Source organism: Poecilia latipinna, unplaced genomic scaffold (assembly GCF_001443285.1).
Source record: "Poecilia latipinna isolate Pla-1442-1.1 unplaced genomic scaffold, P_latipinna-1.0 Scaffold3584, whole genome shotgun sequence".
In the NCBI taxonomy this organism is placed as follows: domain Eukaryota; kingdom Metazoa; phylum Chordata; class Actinopteri; order Cyprinodontiformes; family Poeciliidae; genus Poecilia; species Poecilia latipinna.
The window spans coordinates 1-11381 of NW_015116200.1; the positions used below are offsets into that span (position 1 = coordinate 1).

Below are 11381 nucleotides of genomic sequence, written 5' to 3' on the forward strand. Positions count from 1 at the left end.
CTGAGCTGCAATTTCCAAGCTTCAGAGCTTTTGCCTCACATAGCTCTCCTCACCAGTGACTCCCACCATCAGCTCCTTGGATCCTCATTTTTAGAACAACTGAAAGTAATATATTTACATGATTATGCTATAAAAGGCACTATGTGCATGGAAAACATATAATACTGCCCCTTTAACAACCAGCTGAATGGTTGCCATGGGAGATTAAATAATTGTTTTTGTTTTGTTATGATGAGGGAATAAGATTATAATATGATGTAAAACTCAAAAAGTTGATTTTACATAATACTGTCCCATTAAGACCAGCATGGTAGTAAAAGTGGCAGCAGGTGAGGGTCAGGTTGAGGTTAAGGTGGAGGAGGACTGGGAGGAGATTTACTTCTGGGAATCAGAATAGAGAAGAACCTGAAGAGCACAGATGTGCTATGACTCACTTTCACTTTTTTTTTCTTTTTTACCACACTGGACCTTGACAGGTAGTAAACTGCACTCATACTGTAACAGTTCTCACATACAGAAAACACTGCACTGCTCATGTATGCTGTATATTCTCATTAGGGATCTCAGTTTGGGTTTCCTCACCTTCACACCATCCAGTGGTTGTCACAAAAGTTTATTCTTGATAGAAAAAAAAGCAAAGAAGAGGCAAAAAAAGAGAAGGTAAAGAGAAGGCAAGGGATGGATGGAGAAGGTGTGTTTTTCTCTTAGAGAGAGAGAGAGAGAGAGAGAGAGAGAGAGACAGGGGGAGGGGGACGAGGTGAGGAGGCGGAGAGATGAGAAGTGAGGGAGGGAATGATGTAGAAAGGGAGGAGAAGGATGAGCTACACTTGGATGAAGGACTCTAGACGAATGAGGAGAGACTTTTCAGAATTAGCTTCAGAGATGCTACTTTCCATGACTCTGGTCATTTAATCAGCTGTAAATATATACATCTATAAAAAACAACAACCAGCTGCAGCGATGGACAGATGGAGCCCTGAGGACAACTGGACACTCACACACTGACATGATTTCTCTCTATCTCTCCGGCTGTTGAAGCTGTGGAGAGCTGACAGAGTTTTAAGCTGTTTAAGCCTCCAGGATGAGCAACCGCCGGGTCTGAAATCCAAAAGAAGTTAAGAGGAAAGTTCAGGGACACGGCTGGAAACTGCTGGAGCCACAATGGAAATACACACCTGCCTGTGCTTGGTTTTCATTGCTGCAACTCCAAGAGGTAAGGTTTTTCATTTCCTCAGCTGTGTCATCCCTGATTTCCTCTGGTAATGTAGATTACTATCCAAAAATATTAAATGAACAGAAAAACAAACAAACAAAAAGAGAAGCAGAGAGAAATGAGCTTAACAATGAATCTTTGTTTTGCATCACATAACATATAATAGTATGGCTTTCGGTTTTGTTGTTTTATTTTGTAATTATATCACATAGTACAAAATATGCCATAATGTATTTTATTGCATCTCAGTTATCACATCTTGTTTCCTTGCATATAATAATCACACCACACCATATCATATTACATTGCATCATATCCCATTGTATCATATTTCACTGCCACATTACAAAGTATCAAATTGTATCATATCAATGCATAGTTATGCATTATATCACATTATATTATATCATAACACATCAGATTACATCACATTACCTACCATCATATTGTTCTGTATCATAGTAAATCTCTGTATTGGATCATATTGTACATCATTACATTATTTTTGTATTATATTGCTTCAGATTCCTTTATTGTGTCAAATTATATACCATCATATCACATATATTGTATCAAATCATATATCATATTGTATCGGAGTTTCATCATACGGTATTGTATCACATATCACTTTGAATCACATTGTTACATTGTATATCACACTGAACCAGATTGTATGTCATAGTATCACGTAATAACAGACATTTTATTTTATATTGTCTCATATTAAATACTGTATTGTATTGCATTACTTCAAATAACCACATTAGGTAGCTTTAGATCACACTGTATCAGAATTATATCAGAATTATATTGTCATATTTTTTAGCTTACATAATGAGGAAGTAGTGGACTTTTACCTGGATCCAGCTGAGCTAATCAGAGGAATGTGGAACAGCTGGGAGAGGAGACACTGATACTAATTACTATAGTACAATACGATACTGAGATAGGCACAGAGGAAACTACAAACCAAGAGGGAAATACACTAACACTAACAGAGGATGAACTAAAACACAGGACTTAATGAGTAGCACCTGTACAGCAAGACCTTTCTGACAATAATGAGCACAGAGAAATTAACTCTGTATGGCAAGACCTTTTAAAGGAATTCAGAAGTGAGTACAAATACAAAAAGTAGAAAAGCAAAATAAAAACAATGATCATAACATACATCGCATTGTGTTTAATCATATCGCTGTGTTTGCATTGAATCGTATTACATCACTTTGTTATTTTATCACTATCTGATAGAGCTTGGGATCATACTCTTATTACAGACGACTCCCAATAATTCTCCAAAAACCCACATTTTTGTGAATGTTTTTGTAGCTCATATCAAAATATTCAAAAGAAAATGCAACTTGGGAAGCTGAAACACCTAAACGTAGCGTTACCTGATGCTGTTGGCTGGCGTTTGGAAAGCAACCAATCCAAGACCTGCATTTGCTTTCTTGATGCTGATTGGATGTATAGCTAAGAGTGGAAGTAAAGAAGATTGTAGGTGTTAAACTGCCAAAATGGTTTCTACTGTGTACTAATGTATATTAAGGTATATTTGGTGTTTGAACTAATGAAAGAGACAATTAAAAGTGTTTTCAGAGGGATTTTCAAGTATTTAAGGTTTTTATGTATCTGTGGGTTACCCCAGTGAATACTAAGGTTGCCTATGTATTTTTGTCCCTATTTAACTGTAGAAAGAATATTTATTTGTATCAAAAAGGCAGCAGAGGGACTTGCCTTTATGAAAAATAAAATTCAACCCTTCTTCCAATCTTCTTCTAACCCAAGTCATCTTTTTAAAGTCCAGCTATTCATTAAGTGAGTACAGATTTTAGTGCTGAAGGCTAAACTCCCAATATGATTCATAATCTCTGACAAAAGCACAACCTTAGGAACACAAAATGTGTTTTCTACAGTTTTGGTTTTTAATTAAATAAAGTCAACCACTATCGCTGAAACGTTATTATAGCCTAGAAGTCATATGTCCTGTTTTGCTGCTGGTGCCACAGTGATCAGAGAGAGCGCAGACTTACAGAATGTCACAGCAAACAAATCTTGATCAGTCACACACAGACTGTCAGGACAGGAGCTCTCCCATCCAATCCCATTAGCTGCAAGGCACCTTTGGAGTCATCTGGGACGTCACTTCTTTATTAAATACATCAACCCACATGTCTCTGACCTGGCATGCATAAGAAAAAAATAATTAACATCAGTTTTCCATCAGAACATGCACAAACATTTCAAGGTTATCAGGTGTCTGGACTTGTCAAACAGACTCAGGTTCAAACAGCAATCGGAGGGTTGGGTTGTGGTGGAGGAGCTTGGGTAAAAAGACATATCAGTTTAACAAGATATTGATCCAAATCCTTTCAAAATGGCAGAAGCCAGTCTTCAGCCAGCCAAAGGACAGTCCATCAGTTTTGATTGAATGGGCAGCAGATGTGAGCGAGGCACAGTGATGGCAACACCTGTGTCACCAATCTGAATACAAACATCTTCATTCATGTTGTTCAAACACACCCGTTAAAATACATCCTGAAACTATTCACATCCTCTAACTGTTTGAAGTTCGGTTTTTTCCCACTGCTTGTTTTGCTTAAAATGGATCAAAGTCTATTTTTCTTTAACAGGAGCTGCAGTGTAATTATGTAAAATCAACTTTTTGTTATATTGTTATCAAAAACAAATCTGAGTGCAGTTAGCAAACACCTGGTGGAACCGCTGGTATGAACTGCTTCTCAGTCCCACGCTCCTAAGAGCAGTTAACAGAGAAACACTAGTTGCATTTACATTAATTATAAAATTGTAAACAAAAACAAAAAAAGAAAAAGAAAAACATTTTAAAAAGCTGTCATGCCTGAATGTTTAAAAACACTGGATTAACAAGTTTTTAACTTAGAAAAAATCACACATCTTTGTAAAAGTTTATTTTTGCAATGTCATGACATTGCGTGAGAAAAACAATACTCTGATTTATGTGGGATACATATTTTATACAACAAAATGTGGGAAAAATTAAAGGGTGTGAAGGTTTTCCTTCCTGTTCCTTCAGTTCACTAAGCTAACTGTTAGAGACAGAAAAATGTCCCTGAGCTTCGGAACAATTGATATTTTTGCACAATGAGTTCAAGTAAAGAAAGACGAGACATTGAAAAATGTATTTTGGACAAACATAATGAAATATCAGAGACCAGCAAAAAAAAAAAAAAAAAAAAAAAAAATCAAATAACTTCCAATGAAAATGGAATAGGGGAGGCAGAGGGGCATTTTGACTGAAACACTCATCCGTCCACTTTTGCTTTTCCTGTCCTGCCTCCCTTTGTCTCCTCTCCCAGATACTGTCTCATGTAACCACAGGCCACCTGTATAACAGAGGTCACCCTCCTTCCACATTACAGTCTGTGTTCTTCAGCGGAGCCACATCAGCTAAATTCACAGAGGATGAATGTGTTGTAAAGGAAAAGCAATATGCATTCGAATCAATGCGAGATTAGTCTATTTCAAGCATGAATATGAAAACAGAAACTCATTGCAAGAAATTTGCACATGTATAGCAGAAAGTCAAAGCTTTTTCTATTGATTTTTAATGTCTTCTTCTTTTCCTTCAGTGTACTCCCAGGTTGGACCTCGTGCCCATGCTGAAGAGAGGCTTCTTCAGAATCTGTTTGCTCATTACAATAAGCTCTCTCGGCCTGTGCAAAACACTTCAGACACGGTGCTGGTCCACTTCGGCTTGTCTATTGCTCAGCTAATTGATGTGGTGAGTGAAACCAAGCAGCTTTGTTACAGTTTTTCTGGACTGCTTCCTGACATTGTCAACAGTTAAAGAGACAGTTTTATGTAAAATAAACTTTTCTGAGCTTTGTCTCCTCTCCATTATTCCATTATTTTAGAACGTTATTCAAAAACAAACCTAGAGTGATTCTTTGATTCTTTCATGCATGTTTGAGAAATCCTTCAATCTCCAGGGATGATGCTCCTCCTCAAAGCTAAAATTTCCAAGCAACTGGGCTTTCACCCACAGAACAGGGCATTCTGGGTAAATTCAAACAAAGCAAACACATGTTTAGCACTAGCTGTAGAAACGACTTGTGGTCTTTTACTAAAAACCAGGGGAGAGAGTAGTTTTAAATTCTTGCCAGTACTATGACTAAAATAGTCAGAGACTCATTGTGCGAACCAAAACAAATAAAAACATTAATATTTTACTGTCCTATAGGCTACCTGTATGGATAATGTAGAAAGTAGAAGCACTTCCCAATGTGGAAAAAATATATTTTCTGTCATACAGGGTGGAAAGTAATAAGTTACATTTACATTTATTGATGTAATTGCAATTTGTCTAATTTGTCCTTTGAGTTGTTTACAAAACCAGAACTTTTACTTTAACTTGAATTTGTTTTTGTTTTGAGTAAAGTTACTCTGTTACATTTAAAAAAAAATTGTAATAAGTTCTCATGGTGTTGCATCGATGGGAAGACAGGAATAATGAAAACCTGTCAAGTTTAGTTCAAGTTAACTTCTGACAAAAAGAAAAGATTTTGCTGTACTTAAGGCATCAATTTAACTCTAAGTATGAGAAAGGCAACAGGTTTATCATACATTGTAAACTTTTATATTTTAACAACAAATGTAAATGTCAATTTTATTAGGTACTTGTGATAATAATTTGTATTGATTAAAACTGAAAACAGAAAATCAGGCTTAGTTTGGAGTCGGTTATTTAAAACTATTTAATGGGAGTAACAAACAGCAGCTGATATAAGACATTGAGAATTAATGTCCATTTAAAGTACACATAATATTTTGTGTTGTTTATGATTTATAAATGTGCTCATTTAAATAAAAACAGTTTGACCAATGTGTACTCATTTCCTTTGCGATGAGTTGAACTTTGTTTTGCTCATCATAAAGCAACTAAAATAAAAATTTAATAAGGTACTAAGTACAGAAACTTTTTAAAATCAAAGATAACTTTAGTTTTACTTGAGTAGCCTACATTATTTACCCTTTCCACCTCTGCTGGCATGTATAAACATTGATAAACTATTTTATACTGTAGCATCTGCAGTAACTTTTTATCTTTGGCATATATTTCTATATTGGCTAAATTGTACTGGTAACACACATTTGAAAGCTCCATCGCTAATTAGGAGATTAGCTTCCACAGTAAATCACACTGCATGGGGGGACTGGGGGGTTTATGTTTTGCCATTATGTTCCTTCGCAGAAATGAATGTGTCTTTTCAGTTGCAATCCTTCTGTTTATCCAGACTCATTTCAGCCAGCATGAACCGTCATCGAGAAAGTAAAACGCATTTTGAGACAGATCACTTATCAGCGGAAATGAAACCACAACAAAGGAGATTCTATTAGTTTCCACCAAATTAAATCCAGTTGCCAGATAATGCTAACGCACGCAGTAAATATTCACAGCTGTCATCCAAACAGATATCCAGTCACATTACGTCTTCCCAGAATATCTTCATTCACAGTTTCCAACACATCCACGTTTTATTTCATATATGCATGGAACACAGTTGTATATATCCACACAGTTTGCTTAAAGGACCTTATACATTATGCACCCTGCCTTACTTTAGGGAAAAATGTCCTCTTTTTCTTTTGACATTCGGTTAGCTGACAGCGCTTGCTCCAAATGCCTGGTTGTGAGTGTCAACTCCAGCTGAAATTGTCTTTTCCAATGGAGTGTATTCGCTGACTGCCTCATCTTACAGGCTGCTGGGGAAGAGCTGGAGAAAGCAGCTTTCCAGAAAAGTAGCAGGGCCCTTCTGCAGGAAGCTGATATTTTTATTTCCTTGGTGTGTTACACAATGAACCTCTGGAACTACTGATGTATTTACCTATGAAGAACTTTAAGCTGCAATAATTACTTTTCTTTCTATTAAAAGGATGAGAAGAACCAGATGATGACGACAAACGTGTGGGTTAAGCAAGTAAGAGATTATGAGAGAACCAGATAAACGCTGATCTAACACTGCAATGCATGAACATAATGGTTGTTTTTCTGCAGGAATGGAACGACTACAAACTCCGTTGGAACCCGGAGGAATACGAAAACGTCACGTCAATACGCATCCCGTCAGAGATCATCTGGAGACCTGATATCGTCCTCTACAACAAGTACAGATCAGTTTCAGTAGATAACCTAGAACCACTCCTCTGTCACCATTTTCAAAATCATGCGTCAAGTCACTTCCAGATTTTGATGACTTAACTCCAAACAGATGGCATGATGGGAGGAGAACGTGATGAATCTCTTTCCTTGTCATTTGCCCATTTCACAAAGTAATTTGATGGAAATGAATGTGAATCAGGTCAGCTTTAATGGAAAAGCTTAGAAAGTAATACGTGCTGTTAGGAGTGAGGGATGAACTGTAACTGACTGTGTCTAAGGTGGCAACAGCAGATATGGTGTCCGCAGTGAAAAAGGTTCATTTGCTTCAAAATCAGGGAGGTTAACTAAATTTTAAAAAGTTGCTCCAGGAACAAAAACATGTTGTTGTTAATACATAATTGTAGTTTTAATTGAAACAGCAGGGCAACCATTTTGAAGATTTTCTTCATAATATTTTAATCCTTATTTTATCTTTTAAAAAGCAACAGGAATGGCTCATTCTGAATAAATCAAACCTATATTCAACTAACTTCAAAATATATTTACTAACATATTTGTTAAAACTGTCACTATGTTGTGACAGATAATTTGTGAAAAATATCAAACTCTTCTGCCTTCTCCCAGTGCTAACCAGAACCAACCAATCAGAGCCAGGAGGCAGGTCTTTGCACTGAAGTCTAACGCTAGTTAGCATGGCCACAAATAACAACAAATAAACAGTTTTATTGTAAGAGTAAGTCATTTTTGTGACATTAACATATTAAGCAGTGTGTACATGAGCTGGATTGACAGCGTTAAGACCCTCCCTCTGGCTCTGATTTGTTGTTTTTGGTCGGGAGTGCTGTAATTTAGCTACATTTAGCTACGCCAGTCACATGATCAATAACCAGATGTTACTTCTTCTGGCACAAACCAAGAAGAAGACAACAGAAAGTGGTTGGAGGAGGTTGGCGATGATGGTGCAGCGTGTTTTTTAATGACTTATTGCATGAACAAACTTGTTAATTTACTGATTTGAATTGCGTTTCTTGTTTAATGGAGATGCTACGATTGCGGAAATTATGTGCTTAGACTTTAGCAGAATATAGGCAAAGTTTTGCTCCCATTTGTAATGGAAATACAGATAAAGAACTTTAAGATAAAAAATCCATCATGCAGAGCACAGTTTACTGTGGCTGAGATACCAGGAGACCAACAACATATATTTTTGTTTTTCATACTATAAAATGCTTTTATGTAGGATGAGCTGTTGCTTTCAACCTTTTACAGATGCATTCTTCAGATGACTCGGATGATGGGGTGTGTGTGACGCTCAGGTGTGTGATGGCAAATCTGCAATGAAATGAAAGCTTTAGTGTCCACAAAGAGATTAGCCAAATAAAAAGGGAGATAATTAAAGAAAGGAGAGTTGAACAGCTGCTGCTCCACCAGATCAAAGCTCTGTCATCAAAACTGGCATCAAAACAACATTTATGAATTATTTACTGATAACTTTTATTTTTCTTTAGATGAGTTTTTTGCGCCTACTTATCAAACACAAATTTAAACCTAATATCTAAATTTGTAGTTTTATAATATTTTGTCATATGCATTAATAATTTAATTACAAAATTATTTAACCATTGATGTGGGACATCAATATATTGTGTTGTTTCTTCAACAATAATAAATGTGGATTCACAATCACAGCAAATCCTATTTAAATTAATAAAAACAAATCAATCTTTTTGCCATTATTTGGACCTATTGTATGAAATTTCAAATGAAACAATGTAGTTATTTCCATTATACTTATTTTTTTAATGCAGTAGAGATGTGGTTGAGAATTGGTAAAACCTAAGCCAATCCAAAATGCACCAAATGTTCCAGAAACAGTCAGCACAACACACACAATGTTTTATCATCATGGCAAAGAGATAAACGTCTTTCCCATATGCCCCTCTCTTTTTCAGTGCAGACGGCGACTTTGCTGTGACTCACCTCACCAAAGCCCACCTGTTCTATGATGGTCAAATAAAGTGGAAGCCTCCAGCCATTTACAAGTCGTCGTGCAGCATAGATGTCACATTTTTTCCCTTTGACCAGCAGAACTGCAAAATGAAATTTGGCTCCTGGACCTATGACCGAGCCAAGATCGACCTGATCAGCATGGCCAGTGATGTCGACCAGATGGACTACTGGGAGAGCGGCGAGTGGGTCATCATCAATGCAGTGGGCAAGTACAACACGAAAAAGTACGAGTGTTGTACGGAGATCTACGCAGATATCACCTACTACTTCATCATTCGGAGGCTTCCCTTGTTCTACACCATCAACCTGATCATCCCATGTCTGCTCATCTCCTGTTTGACTGTTCTGGTCTTTTATTTGCCATCCCAGTGCGGAGAGAAGATCACCTTATGTATTTCAGTTCTACTGTCCCTAACCGTGTTTCTCTTGCTAATCACAGAGATTATCCCGTCCACATCATTGGTGATCCCCCTGATTGGTGAATACCTGCTGTTCACCATGGTCTTTGTCACACTCTCCATCATAATCACGGTCTTTGTGTTGAATGTGCATCACCGGTCGCCCAAAACTCATGGTATGCCTCACTGGGTGCGCAGAGTTTTCTTGGACTTGGTTCCTCGAGTCCTCTTCATGAAGCGTCCGCCGGGAACGGCGAAGCAGCACTGCAAGAAGCTCATTGAGATGATGCACCGCCCGACCGTGATTTCCACAACAAACAACTCGCAGGCTTTTTGGATTGGTCTGGACACAGAGCTGAGACAGATGACACAGACAGACAACACGCTCCCAAAAACCACAACCGACAGTCCGAGAATCCTTGTTTGCTCACCGTCTCCACCTTCTTCCTTCCGAGAAGACCACTGTAATGACCATCCGCTCAGCACCAACATCTTCCACAGATCGGCCTCCGCCAAATACTCTGTCCTCACAGAAAAGCATTCCCTACGTGGACACAACTCTGCGACCATGTGCGCCTCTCAGTTGTCTCTGCCTCCCACTTTGCCTCTGGGCTCCTTTCACAACTTGTCCAGTGAGCAGCCAAGTTCTCTGTCCCTCAACGGCCGTTCCCAAAGCGTGGAGCAAATGTGCAACCAGCACGATCAGGCTCCACCGACATCTGAGCATCTCTGCCGCTCACAGAGCTTCCAGTACTGCTGTCTGCATGACAATGGCTTACTGAGGTCTCCAAGGCAGCTGAAAGAAATTGTCTCTATGGAGCACTTGGCCAAATCCCCAACAAGAGTGCCAACCAAAGAAGCAAGTACCCAACAAGATACTCCCATTCCAGCAATTTCTCCAGCTATGCAACGAGCCATAGAGGGAGTTCAGTACATCGCAGACCATCTCAAAGCAGAGGATGCAGACTTTTCAGTAAGTTATAAGAATTTACTTTTTTTTTTGGAAACTCAACCTCAGCCTTGGTGATAAAACAAGTAGTTAGGAGCAGAAAGAGCAGGTAACTTTAACTTATAGTTAAGGTAGGGACCTTAGCTATAAGGTCCCTACCTTTAAATGTGGTTCTGATCATGGCATGTGGAAAGTAATTTGTGAAAGCTGAAAGGTGAAGGACAAACGAAGATGTGTGAGGCCTAACAAAATTCTCATCCACAGACAAACAACGTCTTTAAGTCTTTTATTAGAAAACAGAGAAAAAAAGATCCAGCAAAGCCACAACTCGGGGCCTGAGATATCCATTATCCTTCAGCTGCATCTGCTCTGTGCCAAGTTTTCAGCTGATTGCCCTTAAGAAATCCACTTGTTGGTAAATTTTCTATAGATTTAATTGAAGAAATGGGAACAAAATTTGTCCTTGTGGCTAGCTGCTATAGAACAACTGCTTAAAGATCCCATTTGAAATTGGCTCTTTGTCCAAGATGCTGTTTTATGTCAACTTAACAATTACTTTATATCTACAGACTCATATGTCGAAGTGAAGTGGCTTAATAAACAAAATAAACATTCTATTGAAAATGGTCAGTGGACTGAAAATGGGAGAGAATAGAATAGAATAGA

The 11381-nt window shown here is 38.0% G+C and overlaps 1 protein-coding gene across 1 annotated transcript in view; it reads left to right on the forward strand.

Annotated features, from left to right (window-relative positions):
- Positions 1-790: 790 nt before the first annotated feature.
- LOC106941279 (neuronal acetylcholine receptor subunit alpha-2-like) overlaps positions 791-11381 on the forward strand; it is a 25257-nt gene continuing 14666 nt past the window's right edge. Inside the window, exons 1-5 of the mRNA XM_015024239.1 lie at positions 791-1213; positions 4828-4979; positions 7132-7176; positions 7254-7363; positions 9311-10739. Of these exons, the coding sequence (XP_014879725.1) occupies positions 1162-1213; positions 4828-4979; positions 7132-7176; positions 7254-7363; positions 9311-10739 (1788 nt within the window). The 5' untranslated portion in view covers positions 791-1161. The remainder of the gene's footprint in view (positions 1214-4827; positions 4980-7131; positions 7177-7253; positions 7364-9310; positions 10740-11381) is intronic.